The following is a 21,681-nucleotide window of genomic DNA, read 5'->3' on the forward strand; positions in this document are numbered from 1 at the left end:
CCGATTCACCTTGAACAAATATACGACTTCATTTTGGCATATATACCGGTTCACAAATATGTCGGGTCTCTCTTCTTACATATCACATATGCCGGTTCACATCATATCACATATTGACATCAATGACAACATACAATATCATTATGTCCTCATACCGGTTCACATAATGCCAACAGAGGTAACCTCCATTGGAGGAACTAACTAGTTTGTAACATTTCTTGATGATTGTACAAGAAAAGTATGGATTTAGATGATTTCTAGGAAATCTGAAGTCTTTTCAAAATTTAAAATTTTCAAGGCTTTAGTTGAAAATCAGATTGGGCATAAGATTAAATGCTTACAAACCAATAACGGTGGGGAATTTTATTCAAATGAATTTGATGAATTTTGTGTTGATAATGGGATTAGAAGAATTAAGGTTGTTCCTTTCACTCCTCAAGAAAACGGTGCAACCAAGAGGATGAATAGAACAATTCTTGAAAAGGCACGATGTATGTTGTCTAATGCAGGTTTAGGCAAGGAATTTTGGGCAGAGGCGTGTAGCACAACAGTGTATTAATCAACTGAAGTCCATCATCTAAATTGGATTTTGGTATTACAGAAGAGGAATGGCAAGGGAAGAGGATTTCATACTCACATTTTCATGTGTTTGGATGCGAAACCTTCTCGCATATACCCAAGGAAAAGCAAATGAAATTGGATCCAAAGTCGCTGAAATGTATTTTTGTGGTGTATGGAGAAGAGCAATTTGGTTTCAAATTGTGGGATCCAATTCACAAAAAGATTATTCGCAATAGGGATGTAGTTTTCCATGAAACCTCCTTTCCCGCACTACAAGATTCAAATAAATCAGAGATAGAATATGTCAATATGTCTTTGTTTCAGAATTTGACTACCAACGCTTTGCCTCCGGTCTCTCATTCAGTGGGAGCTCTTATGACGTCTACCTCAGTTGAATATAATTCTCAGTCTAAGAATGAAGAAGCAAGTGCCAATAATGAATGGTCTTCATTCAATTCTAAAATTTGGAGTCTACCAAACAGTGCAAATCCTCCCCAAAATAGCACTGATGTTGGAGGAAACTTTGAAGATCACCCTTACGGTGAGCATCTTGGTGCACGTTATTCCACATTGTTTGGGCATCCTCCACAGTGCTCTGCACCTCCACCACATTCTACAAATTTTGATTTATACTCCCCATGGCATGCTGCATAGTCTTCACACGCAACACACCCATCGTAGCCCCCACACCCCACAGCTTCCTTACCCTCCATGCAAGCTCCCTGCAGTCTACTCCATGGGGTCCCTATAGGCTCCACCTCCGCAGTCTCACTGTGGAGTCACCCTCCAGCCCAGCCTATGGAGGATGCCACCATGACTCCCCACTCCCTGCACTCTCGATAGCCCAAGGCCGTGGAAGATGCCGCCACGGCTCCCAGCCCTCTGTACACTCGCACAAGGCAGCCCGTGGAAGGTGGTTCTACGGGTTTATCCAATAGTGATATTCGTGCATCAAACGTGGATAAAAATCCACAAGTTTCTGATTACGTTGCAGACAGAGATCTTACCAAACTCAAAAATAGAGTCATTACAGGGAACATAAATAGAGACAATATGAGAGATATGAGTTTGCATAAACAGGGATTACAACAATTGAATGACTCTACTACTGAAACAGAGAGTCAATTGAGGAAATCAACCAGACAGAGGCGACCTCCTGTAAAGTTCTCCGATTATGATTTACCATTTTGTGAAAAAGCCGAACCTTCTTTTCTCTTCTTTGATCAAACAAAGCTTGCAACATATAAAGAAGCTTGTATAATTGTAGATTGTGATAATTGGCAAGCTGCAATGTACGAAGAAATGGATGCACTAGTGAGAAATCAGACATGGGATTTGGTGCTACTTCCTCCTGACAGAAAGGCATTAAGAAATAAATGGGTGTATAAACTAAAAGATGAAGTCGATGGTCACAAAAGATTTCGAGCAAGACTGGTTGTAAACGGATATGCTCAGCAGCAAGACCTCAACTTCAAAGAAATTTTCTCGCTAGTAGTTAAAATAACTACCATCCAAGCAGTATTGGGCTTAGTTGCAACCTAGGATCTTGAACTTGAACAGTTGGATGTGAAGATGACATTTCTCCATGGCGATCTTGATGAGGAACTATTTATGCATCGGTCGGAAGGGTTCATTAAAAAGGGGCAAGAACACCTTTATTGCATATTGAAACACAGTTTGTATGGGCTTAAGCAAGCCCCCCGACAATGGTATCTTAAATTTGATAAATTCATGATTGATCACAAGTTTACTCATACCGAGTGTGATCCTTGTATCTATTACAAGAAGCTTCCTAATGACAAATTTGTTATTCTTCTCCTTTATGTGGATGATATGCTAGTGGCTGGCACAAGCATGAGGATTGTGAGTGAACTTAAAACTCACTTAGCAAAGGAATTTGCCATGAAAGATTTGGGGGTAGCAAAGAAGATCCTAGGAATGATTATTTTTTCGGGATAGAAAAAAGAGAGAACTTAAACTATCTCAGCAAGACTACATCAAAAAAGTCTTGGATAGATTTGGTATTACAGATGCTAAGTCTGTTTGTGTACTCTTAGCCTCTCATTTTCAGTTGTCTTCTCAATTGTGTCCAAAAACACAAGAGGATAAGGAGTTTATGGATAAAATTCCCTACCAATCTGCAGTTGGAAGTCTCATGTATGCTATGGTGTCTAGTCGATCGGACATTGCTCATGCCATGGGATTGGTGAGCAGATTTATGGCTAATCTGGGCAAATCACATTGGGAGGCGGTTAAGTATATCTTGCAGTATCTTAAGGGTACTTCTGATTTTTGTTTATGGTTTGGAAAGGACAAGGCAATTTTGCAAGGGTTTACCAATTTTGATTTTGTCAGTGATTTAGACAAAATAAAGTCTACGTCAGGTTATGCTTTCACATTTGCTGGGGCAGTGATTAGTTGAGCTTCAAAATTGCAACATACAGTTGCTCAATCGACTATGGAGGCTGAATACATAGTTCTTTTTGAAGGAGCCAAAGAGATGGTATGTTTGCAACTCTTGTTCAACGAGTTGGGTTTTAAGCAATTAGATTTTGCTTTGTTTTGTGATAACTGCAGTGCCATTTTTATAACTAAACATCAAACATCTCAGTCGTGGTCAAAACATGTTGATATTCATAGTCATTATGTTCTCCATATGGTCGAAGTAGGCAAATTTAATGTAGATAAAATTCATACCGACATGAATGCAGCTGATGTGCTCACTAAAGTGGTTAAGTGGGAGAAGTTCAATTTCTGCCGAGCTTCTCTCAGCCTTTCCAATAACTGATAGCAGGACTGAGTTGGGGAATCTATTTGTTGCAGCAGTTCGTTGGCCTTTAGTGGGAGATTGTTGGAAGTGAAGTCCAACGGACTCCTTCCTTTTGCTGCCAAAACTCTTGGCTATTTGACTTCTCCTTGCAAGCTCTTTAAGAGTTGATTGTAATTCATTTGTAGAGGTTAATTTTTCTGGAGCTGATTGCAACTGTGTATATGTAAACAAGATTGGTGATTAATAGATTTATTCCCCTGCTTCAAGTGTGGATATAGGAAATTGTTGAACCATGATAAATCTGTATGTCTCATTGTCTACGTTATGTGTGTTTTTAATTCTGTTTATCTACTATTTAAATTCATTTCTTCATTCTAACAATTGGTATCAGAGCGAGGTTAGATCGTTGTTTAGATTTTGGTAGATGAAATACTAGAATCATGGAAGAATCAAAGATAGAGAAGTTCTTCGGTCATAGCTTTGGGTTATGGAAGGTGCAAATGGAGTCTTTGCTAATAAAGCAAGACCTTTCACTCGCAGTTGAAGGGAAAACAAAGAAACTAGCTGGGATGGCTGATGAAGAGTGGGAAAAATTGAACAAGAAGGCAAGAGCGATAATTTTTCTCTCGCTATCCAATAATGTTCTCTTCAATGTCATGGGTGATGCAACAACAAAAGATGTATGGGATATACTCACAACCATGTATGAAATGACATCGACTACAAACAAAGTGTTTATTATGAAGCACTTATACAAACTGAAAAATAAAGGAAGGTTGTGCTATGGAAAACCAAAATCAATGAATTCAATACATTGATTAGTCAAGCGACTTTGGTGGGGATGACACAAGATGATGAAAGCAAGGTTGTTCTATTATTATGTTCTTTACCAAGCAGCTGGGATGGCATTGTAATAGTAGTTAGACATCTATATCCGATAAAAATAAGTTGGTTTTTAATGATGTAGAAGCTACTCTTCTCAGCAAGGATTTGAGAAGAAAGAATGATGAACCTTCATCCGGTGAAGCCTTAATGGTGATCAGCACCAAAAATAGAGGTAGAAGTCATAATAGAGGCAAAAATAATTACCATAGACATTCAGAATCAGCAAAGAGATCGAAGTCTACAAACATAAATGGTGAATGTTGGTTTTGTGGCAAAGCCGGTCATGTGAAAAAGGATTGTAGAAACTTCAAAAGGGCATAAGAGAGGGTGCAGGACAATGAAGCAAATACTGTTTATGATAAAGATGATAGTGTATTAATCATTTCAACAATCGACACTACTTCAGATTCATGGGTGCTTGATTTTGGTGCCTCCTATCATGCTACCTCATGTCTTGAAGCGTTCATTACCTACCATGAAGGTCATTTTGGCAATGTTTTCTTAGGAGATAACAAAGCTTATGAAATTTCAGGCAAAGGGGATGTATTGCTGCCATTAGAAGGTGGTAAAACTGCTCAAAGATTTTCACCATGTCCCAAAATTGAAGTGAAATTTGATATTTGTTGGACAGCTCTTTAACCAAGGTCTAAATGTAAATTTTCTCCTAGATACATGGAAGGTAACTCATGGTACCATGCTGAATGAAAATGGTAATAAAGTGGGAAGTCTATACATATTTAAGACTCATGGTGAAGTGGGAGCTACAATGGTGATTGAGGACAACAAAGTGGATCTTTGGCATCAAAGACTTGGGAACATTAGCAAGAAAGGTCTCCATGTTATGCATACAAGAAATCAGCTATCAAGCCTCAAACTTGTTGACTTAGTCTTTTGTGAACATTGCCTTTATGGCAAACAAAAGAGAGTTAGTTTTTTGAAAGGTGGGTGTGACACAAAGACAACACTGCTAGAGCTTGTATACTCAGATGTTTTTGGGCCTACCAAGGTAACCTCTATTGGAGGAGCTAACTATTTTGTAACCTTTTTTGATGATTGTACAAGACAAGTATGGATTTATATGCTTTCTAGGAAATCTGAAGTCTTTTCATAAATTTAAAATTTTCAAGGCTTTAGTTGAAAATCAGATTGGGCATAAGATTAAATACATACAAATCGATAATGGTGGGGAATTTTGTTCACATGAATTTGATGATTTTTGTGCTAATAATGGGATTAGAAGAATCAAGGTTGTTCCTTTCACTCCTCAAGAAAATGGTGCAACCCAGAGGATGAATAGAACAATTCTTGAAAAGGCACAATGTATGTTGTCTAATGCAGGTTTAGGCAAGGAATTTTGGGTAGAGGCGTGTAACACAACAATGTATTTAATCAACTGAAGTTCATCATCTAAATTGAATTTTGGTATTCTGGAAGAGGAATGGCAAGGGAAGAGGATTTCATACTCGCATCTTCATGTGTTTGGATGTGAAGCCTTCTCGCATATACCCAAGGAAAAGCAAACTAAATTGGATCCAAAGTCACTGAAATGTATTTTTGTGGGGTATGGAGAAGAGTAATTTGGTTTTAGATTGTGGGATCCAGTTCAAAAAAAGATTGTTCGTAGCAAGGATGTAGTTTTCCATGAAACCTCCTTTCCCGCACTACAAGATTCAAATAAACCAAATACAAAATATGTCCCTATGTCTTTGTTTCAGAATTTGACTACTAGCGCTTTGCCTTCGGTCTCTCATTCAATGGGAGCTCCTATGATGTCTACCTCAGTTGAATATAATTCTCAGACTAAGAATGAAGAAGTAAGTGCCAATAATGAATGGTCTTCATTCAATTCTGAAATTGGGAGTCTGCCAAATAGAGCAAATCCTCCCCAAAATAACACTGATGTTGGAGGAAACTTGGAAGATCACCCTTACGATGAGCATCTTGGCTCACGCTATTCTACATTGTTTGGGCATCCTCCATGGTGCTCTGCACCTCCACTGCATTCTGTAAATTTTGATTTATACTTCCCATGGCATGCTATGCAGTCTTCATGCGCAGCACACCCACCGCAGTCCCCACACCCCGTAGATTCCTCACCCTCCGCGCAAGCTCCCTGCAGTCTACTCCACGGGGTCCCTGTAGTCTCCACCTCCACAGTCCCACTATGGAGTCACCCTCCACCGCAACTTGTGGAGGATGCCACCATGAATCCCCACTCCCTGCACTCCCGACAGCCCAAGGCCATGGAAGATGTCGCCACGGCTCCCAGCCCTCTGTACACTCGCACAAGGCAGCCCGTGGAAGGTGGTTTTGTGGGTTTATCCAACTGTGATTCACGTGCATCAAACATGGATAAAAATCCACAAGTTTTTGATTACCCTATAGACAGAGATCTTACTAGACTAAAAAATAGAGTCATTACAGGGAACATAAACAAAGACAATGGGAGAGATATGAGTTTGCATAAATAGGGATTACAATAATTGAATGATTGTACTACTGAAATAGAGAGTCAATTGAGGAAACCAACCAAACAAAGGTGACCTCCTGCAAAGTTCTTCGATAATGATTTATTGTTTTATGAAAAAGTTGAACCTTCTTTGCTTATCTCTGATCAAACAGAGCTTGCAACATACAAAGAAGCTTGTAAAATTGTAGACCGTGATAATTGGCATGCTGTAATGTGCAAAGAAATGGATGCACTAGTGAGAAATCAGGCATGGGATTTGGTTCCACTTCCACCTGATAGAAAGACATTAAGAAATAAATGGGTGTATAAACTAAAAGATGAAGCCAATGGTCACAAAAGATTTCGAGCAAGACTGGTTGTAAAGGGATATGCTTAGCAGCAATACCTCAACTTCAAAGAAATTTTCTCACCAGTAGTTAAAATGACTACCAGCCGAGCAGTATTGGGCTTAGTTGTAGCCTGGGATCTTGAACTTGAACAGCTGGATGTGAAGACGACATTTGTCCATGGCAATCTTGATGAGAAACTATTTATGCATTAGCCGGAAGGGTTCATTAAAAAGGGGTAGGAACACCTTTACTGTAGATTGAAACACAGTTTGTATGGGCTTAAGCAAGCCCCCTGGTAGTGGTATCTTAAATTTGATAAATTCATGATTGATCACAAGTTTACTCACAACGAGTTTGATCCTTGTATCTACTACAAGAAGCTTCCTAATGGCGAATTTTCTATTCTTCTCCTTTATGTGGATGATATGCTAGTGGCCAGCACAAGCATGAGGATTGTGAGTGAACTTAAAACTCACTTAGCAAAGGAATTTGCCATGAAAGATTTAGGGGCAACAAAGAAGATTGTTGGAATGACTATTTTTTGAGATAGAAAAAAGAGAGAACTTAAACTATCTTAGCAAGACTACATTAAAAATGTCTTGGACAGATTTGGTATGGCAGACGCTAAGTCTGTTTGTGTACCCTTAGCCTCTCATTTTCAGTTGTCTTCTCAATGGTGTCCAAAAACACAAGAAGATAAGGAGTTTATGGATAAAATTCCTACAAATCCGCACTTGGAAATCTCATGTATGCTATGATGTCTACTCGATTGGACATTGCTCATGCCGTGGGATTGGTGAGAAGATTTATGGCTAATCCGGGCAAATCACATTGGGAGGTGCTTAAGTATATCTTGAGGTATCTCAAGGGTACTTCTGATTTTTGTTTATGGTTTGGAAAGGACAAGGTAGTTTTGTAAGGGTTTACCAATTCTAATTTTGCCAGTGATTTAGATAAAAGAAAGTCTACGTTAGGTTATGATTTCACATTTGTCGAGGCAGTGATTAGTTGGGCTTCAAAATTGCAACATATAGTTGCTCAATCGACTACGGAGGCTGAATACATAGCTCTTTTTGAAGGAGCCAAAGAGATGGTATGATTGCAACTCTTGTTCAGCGAGTTAGGTTTGAAGCAATCAGATTTTGCTTTTTTTTTGTGATAACAACAGTGCCATTTTTTATGACTAAACATTAGACATCTCAGCTGCGGTCAAAACATGTTGATGTTCCTAGTCATTATGTTCGCCATATGGTCGAAGAAGGAAAATTTCATGTAGATAAAATTCATACCGACGAATCCAACTAATGTGCTCACTAAAGTGGTTAAGTGGGAGAAGTTCGATTTCTACCGAGCTTCTCTTGGCCTTTCCAATAACTGATAGCAGGACTGAGTGGGGGAATCTACTTGTTGTAGCAATTCGTTGGCCTTCAGTGGGAGATTTTTGGAAGTGAAGTCCAACAGACTCCTTCCTTTTGTCGCCAAAACTCTTGGCTATTCGACTTCTCCTTGCAAGCTCTTTAAGAGCTAATTGTAATTCATTTGTAGGGGTTAATTTTTTTGGAGCTGATTGCAACAATGTATATGTAAACCAGATTGGTGATTAATAGATTGATTCCCCTGCATCAAGTGTGGATGTAGGCAATTGTCGAACCACGATAAATCTGTGTGTCTCATTGTCTGCGTTGAGTGTGTTTTTAATTCTATTTATCTGATGTTTAAATTTGTTTCTTCATTTTGACAATAATTACATAACCCAATTTAATATGATTATATTCATCTCATACACCCTTGTCATAATATTTACCATGTCATTTACTTTTCTCATTTTTTTATTAGTATTATTTTTGAGTTATTTAATTTAGGTGAATTATTTTATAATTATTTTAAATATTAAAATTACTTATATCATTTTCTCAAATTGAATATTTTTTAAATATATAAATATTAATATGTATTTAAATAGTATAAAAAATTATTTAATTATTTAATCATAACTATAGTTTAATTATTATAGAAAATTAAAAATAAAACTACTTATTTTGATTATAACAATCTTAACTAGTAATTATTTAGTTAAAAATTTAAATAATTATAAATCAAAAAATGATTTATTTTAGTTAAAATTTATAGTTTGGTGGACGTGTAAAATAAATTTGATAAAAAAATTTAAACATGTTAAATATTATTTTAACATACCTAAAAAATTGCCTAGAAAATTTAAACATGTTAAAGATTTAGTAGATTAAACTCTATTAAAAACATATCTTTGTTAATAATAACTTATCCATATTTCCACCCAATTTAAATGAAATAAATATATTTTTTTAATAGAAACAAGTTTGATTATATAAGGGAATTGTAGCAATTCAAATAAGCATAGATTTAAACCAAAAATCATCTTTGGTTAACCAAATGCAAGAAGATCCAATTTGTCAAAGTCATACAAGGGTCAAAACCTAGTCCAAACAACTACCCAGATGCACCATAAGTTACTCTAATGATAATAACTTATGCATTGAATTTGGTACATCTTAAGGATTGCATAGCCATTTCATTTGGGGCAAACATACCTTTAGGAAATTTGAACATACCATAATTGATCATCCTTACAAATTTAGGGCAACGTCTACCCAGCCCCTACGATGCACCGACATCTTATGCATACAATACATGTTATACATACATTACATGTTACACATACATATAATTGCATGGCAACGTCTACCACATCCTATGCATACAATACATGTTACCCATACATTACATGTTACATATATATATAACTGCATGCTGGCATGTCGGTGCATCGTAGAAGCTGGGTAGACATTGCCGGATTTTGCATAGCCATTTCATTTGGGGGCAAACATACCTTTAGAAAATACCATAATTGATCATCCTTAGTAATTTACTGTCAATTTCATTCAAAATGCACGTTTCTTTTACCTGGGTAGCGTCTTTATGAAGATAATTAAATTCCGCACTAACTAATATCCGGGCTGCTGGGGAATTAATTAAACAAGGAACGATAATTTATTTCCATGTAGCCGTTGCAGACCAGAGACAGATGGCAGAATTCAGTTACCAGACACAAAAATTAACGGAGCGTATTTAACTGAATTTATGAGGGAGGGCTTCGAATGTTTCAACGATAATTTCAAATTGTGAAACACTACCATAGTGCCGTGTGATTTCACACGTTTTTCCGATAGATTGGGAAACTTTAAAACAGTAAAACTAAACTGCATCAACAACTCAGCGAGCTGGCAATTGCATATAAAACGGCAACCTGGAGTGAGGAATCGGAATATTCCGGCTCTTAGAGCGTTTTAGGCGGCGGCGTTCCAGAAACATACGACTCTACAATTTCCCTGCGTGCTTTTTCAATAATGACTTCGCGCGCACGCATGTTAATCGTAAAATAATGATTGTCGTATTTGCATTTGTTTCGTGACGTTATTGGAGTTTGGGCCATTGTCAGGTGAGAACGACCCTTCCAACGCATACGTCCCGACTGTTGCTTCTTTTTGCCCTCCCATTTCAGACGAAGTACGATAAAATCAGATATGCGCCGAATTTTGTCCTGAAACACTGCCACGTCGGCGAGCTCTAATTAGCCACGTAATTAGGCATGCGGGGATAAGCTGTCTGTCTATTCGTACGTGCGTGGAGGTATGAAGTTTCGTAGCGTGGCAAATTTGGCAGAACAAAATTTTGATGTCGGAAAATGCTGTGAAAATTTTAGATACTAAAAATCTTGTAAATATAATACTTGAACTCTTTCGGTGACATTTCTTTTCCTGTAGCTTATATTTTGGTAACCAAGTTCGATTTGAGTTTAATTGGCTACGTCTTATATCAACGAATTTTGCAATAGCATGACTCTATTATCTGGATGTAGAGCGAAACGAATATTAATGCGGAAAAATAATATAATTCAAAATGAGAGAGTAGCGCACAGATTTAATCCAAATAGCTCGGAGTGCATATCGACCGTCCAGTACAATGTTTTTGACAGGGAAAAGCGACTCTAAATTTTTTCCACAGTGATCTTTCTAATTTCTTTTTGTGTTAACAATGTTTTTTTGCAAAATTTCTCTCGTGCACTTTTCCGAGAATTGTGATTATTTTATTTTAATATATTTATTTATAAATTATAGTATAATAACATGTTTATTAAAAATTTGAAACTTTCTTATAATTAAATTGGTAAAATTGTGTACATGAATCATTTTTTAACACTTCTGATACATGAGACCACTTTATAAGAAATAATTAACTATTATATTTTAGTTGAAGGTTTGAATTCTTAATGATTTATATTATATATTTTAATTAAAATTTTAATTGTTGAAAAATATTCATTCTAATTTTTGTGTCTAATAACTTTTAATTAAAACATAATTTTGTCATATTTTAAAAAAAAAAACTATATAGATAAGATTGTGACATTATTATATAAATCTGAAAAATTAAAAATTTAGTAGGTTAAATTTTAAATTAAAAAACACAGATTTTTTTATAACTTATTCATATTTCCACCCAATTTAAATGAAATAAATATAATTTTTTAATGGAAATAAATTGTCCCAATTGGGTTAAGCATACATCTAAACCAAAAGATACCTTTGGTTAACCATGTGTTGTTGGATAATGACAATAATTGTTGGTTAATGGGAACAAAAGAAGACAATGGAAATTTCTAATTTAGTCTTACCTTTAGAATATTAGTTCATCCTTATGAGAAAGTTACTTGATTTCATTAATGCAATTAGTTCATCCTTATGAGAAAGTTACTTGATTTCATTAATGCAATTAAGGAGACCTTGTCGAAATGTTCCTAATTGCTTTAATGAAATTAAGAAGGTTATTTCCATGTTGGATGTTGATTCTAATTTAGAGATATTCTATATATCTTTGTTGTAATGAAGACAATGTTGTAATGAATTGTAGATTGCAAGAGCAATTGATATGGATTGCAGATTGCAAGAGCAATTGTTAAGATAATGTTGTGAATTACAAATTCAGATTGTATTCACAAATGCATACTCTAAAAGTGATAGCAGCACTTGATAGTGGTATCTAGTTATGGAGTTTGTAATTGTTTTCTCAGAAAAATAAGAATACTGATACCCTTGATACCCTTGCCTTGTGGACGTTTCCTTGATACTTTGTCAAGGTTTTCCCACATAAATCAACTTCTTATGTGTTGTTCTATTATTCCATTTAATTCTCTTATTATTGCTTTGCAACTAATTTGTGCTGCAATATTTAATTTTCTAGGTTTGGATGGCTTGTATGTCGCATACCATCACCCTCTCTAATTATACTAAATCAATTAACTTACAAATCTTCTTACAAAATAATTTGTTTTGAAGAAAATCAAATGAATGAAAATTAGAAACATATAAATAGTCAATATGAATGCAACATATATTATTTAACCATGCATAAGATGTATTTTGTTCATTCATATATTATTTAACCATGCATAAGATGGTATTTTGTTTTTTATAGGCTTTTCCTTTCAAAGGAGGTCGTAAGGACATAGTTTTGATAGTAAAATTTATCGCAATATTTTGAATATAATCTAATTCAAAAAAATATTTAGAATTTATTGGTCTGAAACCAGGGATGCTTAGTTTTCAGTTACTTAAAAACTATCAATTTATAACAAAAGAAACCAAACACTCAAAATGCACGTTTCTTTAACTGGGTGGCGTCTTTGTGAAGATAATTAAATTCTGCACTAACTAATTTCCGAGCTGCGGGGAATTAATTAAACAAAGAACGATAATTTCCATGTAACCGTTGCACACCAAAGATAGACGACAGAATTCAGTTAGCAGACACAAAAAATAACGGAGCGTGTTTTACATAATTTATGAGGGAGGGCTTCTAATGTTTGAAAGATAACTTCAAATTGTAAAACACTAACGCCTGGCTTTTGGCTAAACTGAAATTTAAAAATAGTGCCGTGTGATTTCACACGTTTATCCGAGAGAATGGGAAACTTGAAAACGGTAAAGCTAAACTGCATCAACTACTGCATATAAAACGGCAACCCCGAGTGAGGAATCGGAATATTCCGGCAAATCCACGGCTCTAACAGCGTTTCAGGCGGCGGCCGTGCAGAAACATAGGACTGTACACCCACTCACAATTTCCCTGCGCACGCATGTTAATCGTAAAATAATGATTGTTTGTATTTGCATTTTTGTTTTCACGTTATCGGAGTTTGGGCCGCAGGCCTACAAGCCAGCCAGGCAGCCAGCTCAGCAAGACCGTTGTCAGGTGAAAACGACACTTCGACTTAATACGTCCCGACTGCTACTTGTATTTGCGATCGCATGTCAGACAGGCTACGATAAAATCAGATATGCGCCGAATTTTCCCGTGGAAAACTGCCACGTGGGCGAGGCCTATAGAGCCACGTAATTAGGCATGCGGGGATTGCAGTTTTTTTTTGGTTGATTAAAGAAGCTGTCTGTCTATTCGTACCGTCGCATGGTTTTAGATTGTAAACTTTCTTAGATTGTAATGTTTTTTTTTATCTATCCATATTCTATCTTAGTTACATTTTATTAAATTTTTTAAAATATCATATTAATATTATTTACTTAGAGATCTTAATACACGGAGAAGTTATTTCCTCTAGACCATGTCTTTTATTTTTAGGATTGATCCAAATCTAGGAAGTTTTACATTATATTTTTATAAAATATTATCTATTTTGTTCTCTTGGTGCTTGTTTCTATAATGAAAGGATGAAATTTTTTTGAGCCATTCACTCCTCACAATTATCATACATGCAAGATGAAAATGAAATATTTGATCCATTTTACTTGTTTATGTCAGCTTTAGATAAATATCAAACTAGATTTGATAAAGAGGATAAGAGATTTTATGTCCGGTTTTGTATCCATTAACATAGTATTTTTGTAGGTTCATTTTCACACTTGCATCAAGGTTCTTAGACCTCTTTATTAGTGGCCACCTTTTCCTATTGCCTTTGCATTATCCCTATGTTTTTTTGTCACCTATTAATTTTTAACACAAATTATCTATGCAACAATGCTTAGATTGAAAGTCCATGCATAGTGATAGTATATTGCCATAATTCGATACTTAAAGGAAATTTCTAAGAATTTTTTCACTTGTCATCTTCTAAAGTTAGTCAAAATGGCTCAAAATTATTCCAAATGATTCATCAATTATTTTCTTTTACCTCATCTTCTCATTTTAAAATATTTTATTTTGAACAATCTCTACTTGCTCTTTCTCTCTATCTCTCTTATACTCTTAAGCCCATAGACAATTCTCTAGAGCTTATTATAGCTCACTATAAAAATATCACAACAATCTCTATAGGTCTCTTTCTCTCATTGGATTTTCAAGCTTCTCAAGTAATATTGTTCTTTTTTTATTAATTACAACTATCTATTGTCCCCTTTGACAAGCCTATTTTAATAAAATTTTCTTTTAGCTTCATAGACCTTTATTTCCTAATTGCTATAGAATTTTTATTTTTAAGAAAATGATACATTCTAAGTGATAAGACAATTTGAGAAGTACTGAGCATTTTAACTTGTGAATGATAGATATAATACATATGCATAATTATATGTGAAAATGTGATGGAACTATGTCATTCTTGTAATGAAGTCTTTCTTAGAACTAGCATAACTATTGCAACAAAATCCCAATAATTTTTTTTTAGCCAACTGCAAGAATATTATATGTTCACATATCCAAGGAAAAAAGAGTACAAATTGAGCATTCAAATAATGAGGTGACTATCCAATGACATTATAAGACTCCTATCTATAATAGACCTCTTTATCTCATGCAAGGATACTTCCAGCATAAGCATCCATTAATATTAGTTTTGTTACATTTTCATGATGTCTATTAAAGTTCTTAGTTATGACTAGGTATACAATTTCATTAGGACTCCGTTTAATGCTACATTTCTTAGATTCAGTAATCCTCTTTCTATATATCAAGAATGAGTGGTTGCTTAGGATTAGTTTGTTAAATCAATTTAATTTATAAATTAGGTTTTTGTTACGAGTAATATATCATTTTCTATATATGTTTAATTTTATGAATGTATGAATGACTGTATGAGAAGATCATGATTGTAGTAACCTTATTTGAAAACTAATATGATAGTGCACCTACTCAATTTAGGGCTCACTTGAGGTAAAGTGCTACTCTATAGATTACTTAGTATTTTGTAATTTGTTTTGATAGTTTACTCAATGTTTTTCTTTTTGATTGTGGAAGATTTCTTCACATACATTTGGTATCATGTGATTATTTATCATAGTATACCAATTTTAAGCTTTCACAGAATATTCTTAATCCAATGTTGATCATATTTGTATACTCTTTAAAGATATAATATTTGTATTAATACACATTCATTTAACAAAAAAGTTATAATTTTGTCTTTTAATGGGTTGTATTTGTTTCCATATGAAGGAAGATTTCAAAGGTGGGAAGATCAAGAGCCATCTAGAATATCATAAATATCTCCTTAAAATGTCATAATATTTCCTTGACACATCATAAGTTTTTATATACTCTAGTTTGAAGCATGATTATTTTGTCAAATGCTATCGTAATAATTGTAGGTTAAAAGAGAAAAATATTTAAGAGAGAAGATGAGTATATTATGTGTTCTATCATTACTAATTAATGCAAGCTTGTGTTCTCTAGGGTGGTTAATTTTTTACCTAGATTGGTCTTTCATATTTGACATTGTTCTTTGTTTCATGGCTGATTGAGTTTAAAAGATTAATTCTTAATAATTTATATTAATTCACCTTAATTTTATGTCTAATGAATTTTAGGTAAAACATATTTTTTCTTCATTTTTATTTTAAAATAACTTCATATGGATTAGATTCTTGTGACATTGTCTATTATGTAAATATGAAAATTAGACTTGGTAAATTAAAATATATCTTTTTTTATACCTTATGCATATTTCTACCTAATATAAATGAAATATTTTTTAGTTTATTTCTATAGAAATAAGTTGGATTACATAGATGTTACATCTTTACATTTATATAGTATATTACAATAATTTGCATAAACATACATCAAAACGAGAAGTCATCTTTTGTTAACCATATATACAAAGAAATTGAGTTCGTCAAAGTCACCTAAAGATCAAACCTAATTCCAACATGCCTAGAGAATTTGAACCTTGGTGAATGACTTTTATATCACATGCCAATCATCCTCATTCATTATTGTGTTCAACTAATTAACTTACAACCCATTTACAAAAAAAATATTTTAAAAAATAAAATCTTTCTATTTAATAATAGAAAAATATACAAATAATCACCATAATATATGTTATTTACCCATTTGTAAAATATATTTTTCTTTTTGTAGGCTTTTCCTTCCACCTTATCAATGCCTCTACTATCTACTCTTGTAGATGTAATTGTCAAAGGAAGTGGTAAGGGCATAATTGTGATGGTTAGTTAAATTTATCAGAATATGTTTTTTATATAAACTATAAAAAAAAAAGATGGAATTATTGATCTGAAACCAGTGATGCTTAGTTTTGGGTTACTTAAAAAAGCAATTCATTATAAAAGAAAAAAACATACAAAATGCACGTTTCTTTACCTGGGTGGCGTCTTTGCGAAGACAATTTAATTGAACACTAACTAATATCCGAGCTGCGGGGAATTAATTAAAGAAGGAACGATAATTTACATTTAGCCGTTGCAGATCAAAGATAGATGAAAGAATTCAGTTACCAGACACAAAAAATCACGGAGCGTGTTTTACAGGAATTTATGAGGGACGGCTTCGAATGTTTGAGCTATAATTTCAAATTGTAAAACACTAACGCTTTCGCTAAATTGAAATTGAAAAATAGTGACGTGTGATTTTCACACGTTTATCCGAGAGAATGGGAAACTTGAAACGGTAAACCTAAACTGCATTAACAACTGAGCGAGCTGGCAACTGCATATAATACGGCAACCTGAAATGAGGAATCAGAATATTCCGGCTATTCCACGGCTCTAACAGCGTTTCGGACGGCGGCGGTGCACAAACATAGGACTGTGCACCCACTCACAATTTCCCTGCGTGCTTTTTCAATCATGACTGCGAGCGCACGCATGTTAATCGTAAAATAATGATTGTCTGTATTTGCATTTGTGTTTACACGTTATCACAGTTTGGGCCGCGGGCCTACAAGCCAGTAAGACAGCTCAGCAATACCGTTGTGAGGTGAGAACGACCCTTCGACTTCGTACGTTTTGCCTGCTGCTCGCGTGTCAGATGGGGAAAAAATTGTACGATAAAATCACAGCGGGAATATATGCGCTGTGTTTTTCCCCGAAATCCTGCCACGTCGGCGAGCACTATAGGGCCACGTAATTACAGTTATTGTTCAAATGAATGAAGGGTTAAAACTTAAAAAGACCATTTTAGGGAACAATAAAGGCCGGGGTGAGTTTTGAAGGAGGCGCATGGGATTACACGTCACTCTGTTAATATAACGGAATTTGCCGCCACCCGTTGCAAGTGTCAACCGTTTCTGCATTGCCGCCTTGCCGGCAAAATAGAGCCCAGGCCGTTATTTTATATTATACACTTTCTTCTTCATTCGATTCCGGAGAGAGAGAGAAAAGAACTGTTTAAGGCAGTAAATATAGTATTGAGCTTGTGTAGTGGTTTTTCTTTTTGTGATTTTAAATGGAGTGTTGGATTCACGACCAGTGGCCCGTTAATGGTGAAAGCTCCTTTGCCGAGAGACAGGCTATGCTTAAGGCACAAGTGTTTGGAAGCTTAGCCTCCGGTCTTGAAAGTTGCGGGAATTTTGAGCAGCGATTTTGGCCATACGACCAGCTGCTTATAAAGCATGAGGAGCTTTATGGTGCTGGGAAGAGCAACGCACCGGTTTCGAGCTGGGGACCGGATGGAGCATTTAACTTTGCCGCCAGCAATTTCAATGAAGAGGAGTCGCAGCAGTGCGGATTTGAGCTCGAAAGTCTGCCGATTCAAATGCAAGGGTTTGGTAATTTTCAGTTCGTTCCCGTGCCAGATTTTCAAGATGAAGATTTCGGTTACGCGGAGCTCAATCTTCCAGTCTGGCAGACTCAACCGAATCTCTCAGAGGTATGCTGTGCTTCCGCCGAGCGGCCAAGGAACAGCTCCTTTTATACACTAGAAGACGTGATGAAAAAGCTCCCCCGGGTTGCTCCTCTGCTTATTCCTAGCCCGCCGATGAACCTCGGTATTCCTCCTTCCCCTCAGTTTTCTTCTGATGTGAGCCTGTCTTCATGCCTACCGTTTTCTGCTAGGGTTTCATGCCCGCCGGCCTCGTTACAGCCGAGCGAGTCGGAGACAGAGCATTTAAATCAGTTCACACAGTTACAGAGTTGCCGTAAGCCGCAGTATGCTTCCGTGGAGCCGCAGAGCGTCGCGGCTCGTCACAGGAGAAGCAAAATCCGTGAAAGGATTCGGTCTTTGGAGAAACTGATCCCGCAGGGTTCGAAACTCGACACGGCCAGAATGCTGGATGAGGCTATTAAGTACCTCAAATTCTTGCAAGCGCAAGTTCAGGTTTTGGAAGCCATGCCTCACGGCGATTCGAAGCCAGATCTCAAATCAAACCCTAACGGTGCCGATGATAAAGAGAATATTTGTCTGAAATCGAATTATGTTAGCGACGCCGCACGGAAGATTGCTCTAACAAACGCTTTGACGCTGCATAGATCAGGTTCTGCTTCCGCTTCACCAAAGAAGCTATCTGCTAACCAGATGCTTCACAGTTTACTGAGTTCGTCTAGAATTCAGAAGAAGCTCTTCAGCGCCGGAAAAATCATCGTTACGGTGCAGCAGAAGGAAACGCTTGCATCTGCGCGGCCTGATCTATCCGGTGATTTCTCCAATTTTCTCTTCGACTAATAAATGTTTAAGCTTCTTCTTTTTGTCCATAGCTACTCTGAAATTGATCAAGAGCTTCCTATTGTAATGTCGGCCCTGCAACTCACTCGTACGTGCGTGGAGGTATGAAGTTTCGTACCGTCGCCTATTCTCAGAATTTGGCAGAACAATCTTTTGATGTCGGAAAATTCTGTGAAAATTTTACTCGATCAAAAATCTTGTAAATATAATACATGGAACCGTTTCGGTGACAGTTCTTTTCCTGTAGCTTATATTTTGGTAACCAAGTTCAGTTTGAGTTTAATTGGCAACGTCTTATTTGAACAAATTTTGAAAAAGCAAACTGTATTATCTGGATCTAAAGCGAAACGAATATTAATGCGAGAAAAAATATATTTCAAAATGAGAGTAGCGCACAGATTTAATCCAAAGAGCTCGGAGTGTATATCCACCGTTCCGTACAATGTTTTTGACAGGAAACGTGCATAACTTTAAAGGACTCTAAATGTTTTCCACACAGTGATTTTTCTAATTAGTTTTCGTGTTAACAATTTTTTAAAACAAAATTTCTCTTGTGCGCTTTACATGTTTTCAGGGTGGTTTTTTCTCAGTTCCAATCAGTGTTTAAAACATTTTGTACGCTTCTGTAAAGGAGAATAAAATTTCGTTAGTAGTTAAAGTTAGATTAATGAAGGAAACAGGCAGTTAATTAAATAAAGTAAGTTTGATTAATTAATGATTTTCAAAATTTAATGAAGTAGATTAATCGTAAGAGTTATTTTAAGAATATAAATGTACTAAATGAGTGTTTTAAATTCTAAAAGAGTAATATTTATAATTATGTGTCTTGATATATCTTCATTTCTTTGGGTTTTTTCATATCTAAAAATTAGTTATATTTAATGATACATTTTTGAGTATTTTTCTTGGAGTGTTAAATGGACATGGTGTCTTTAAGTTATCCCCACTCCTCAAAATGAGTAAGCAATAGAATACATCAATTGTATGGGGGTTATGCATATCTAGATTTCTTTTATTGCATTAATTGAAGTGTCTTCTTTCTTCACTAAATGCAAATAATGAACATTTTGATGATCAAGCAAAATGCAGCTAAACACTTTTAAATACATAACCATTTAGAAATAAATTACTTAAATATTTATAGGTTGATTGGATGGTAGGTTCTATGTGGGAAAGTAAGTATAGGAATTAAAAGTAAATTTGAGTTACAAATTTTTGTTTGTGAATCAAAAGTTATGACAAAAAAATAGTAGACAAAACCATTATGAGAGAAGGGTGAAAAAATTAATGAAATGTTTGTTGATTAGGGCATAATAAATTAAGAATATATGGGAATGAGATCCAAAAGGTATGTATAAAATATGTGAGAATGTGTTCCAATGAAAGAGCATTAAAATGGGAGAAAAAGCTTCACTTCTCTCAAAAGGTTATGACATTTGTTGATGTGTAAATATATTAAAATATTTTTCTAAAATGAAAAAATCTAAATAGTAAATGGTATTAAATATATATATTTCACCATTACAAATTTATATCAATAATCTAGAATAAATTAAAAATAAATACAAATAATAAATATAGAATTAATTCATATGTAAGTAGGGAAGAATGATGAAGAATATATGTTGAAATTGTGTAAAATCCAATTATGAATTCTTTGATGTGTAGGAATGAACTATAAATTAAGTAATAATTTGGATATAAATGATTGCCAATATCTCTTCACATCCACCTTCCTTTGTCTATAATTATGAAGGATGTGTTTACAAACACCTTGAAGGAGATTTCTATATTGTTGTAATCATTTTTTCATAGACAACATGCATGACCATCAAAGTCTCTAGATTTACACTTAAAATTTAAAAGTATGGGACCAATCTTACCCCACTCAAAATTGACCTAGAACAAAAAAGTATAAATCTTGAGGTAATAAATGAATATATGCACATGGTTTTGAATGTAGGTTAATAGATGATTCCTAAAAGTGAATATATGAGAATATGCATAAATAGAGATTGGATAACATTTAGTACATTGAAATATTTATAAATGGATTGGGATAATAATCAAATAATGAGCCCAAAATACCATTAAATTGTGATATTAAATCAAAATGCCTCAAAACTAGATTGGAATAAGTAGGGATATAAAAATTTAACCATTATATTTAGCCCCCATTTTGAGGTGAATGTGAATTTAATATTAAAATATATTTCAATGTATAAGGACATTCCAAACATTTCAAAAGGATATTTAATCCATGTAAATTAATTGACAATTATTGGATTATTATTTTGTTCCTCTTCTTAGAATGAGTAACCCATAAGGAATTATAAAATTAAAAGAGATAAATATTTTAAATAGTTTGTCACACAAGTGAAGAAATAAAAAATACATAGTAGTTTTAGTTGTTGAAAATTGAGATATAAATAAATAAAGAAGGATCAGAGATTATGTAGGTATGAGAAGTATTAGAGATTTTGTAGGTATGAAAAGTGATGTGAGAGTAATCTACTTGATGCAACAATAGTATATGACACATTTAGTATGGCCATGTGATCCTACTCTCCTTAATGTAGAAAATATGATTTTCTTTGTTATAGTATTACAATAGAAGATCACTTTATAGTGGGCATATGATGTGATCACACACCACCTATATATAATGATATGTCTCTATGTAGCATAACTGAACATCTAAACATCTCTACCATGAA

The 21,681-nt window shown here is 34.9% G+C and overlaps 1 protein-coding gene across 1 annotated transcript; it reads left to right on the forward strand.

Moving 5' to 3' along the window:
* Positions 1-17,537: 17,537 nt before the first annotated feature.
* Positions 17,538-19,247, forward strand: LOC131062958 (uncharacterized). The gene has a single exon (XM_057996708.2). The coding sequence runs from the start codon at positions 17,750-17,752 to the stop codon at positions 18,962-18,964; it is 1,215 nt and encodes a 404-aa protein (XP_057852691.2). The 5' UTR covers positions 17,538-17,749; the 3' UTR covers positions 18,965-19,247.
* Positions 19,248-21,681: the final 2,434 nt, after the last annotated feature.

Source organism: Cryptomeria japonica, chromosome 6 (assembly GCF_030272615.1).
Source record: "Cryptomeria japonica chromosome 6, Sugi_1.0, whole genome shotgun sequence".
Taxonomy (NCBI): domain Eukaryota; kingdom Viridiplantae; phylum Streptophyta; class Pinopsida; order Cupressales; family Cupressaceae; genus Cryptomeria; species Cryptomeria japonica.

What these genes read in the sequence shown, in the direction of transcription:
- LOC131062958 (XM_057996708.2), top strand. Translation starts at nt 17,750, where the DNA reads ATGGAGTGTTGGATTCACGACCAGTGGCCCGTTAATGGTGAAAGCTCC.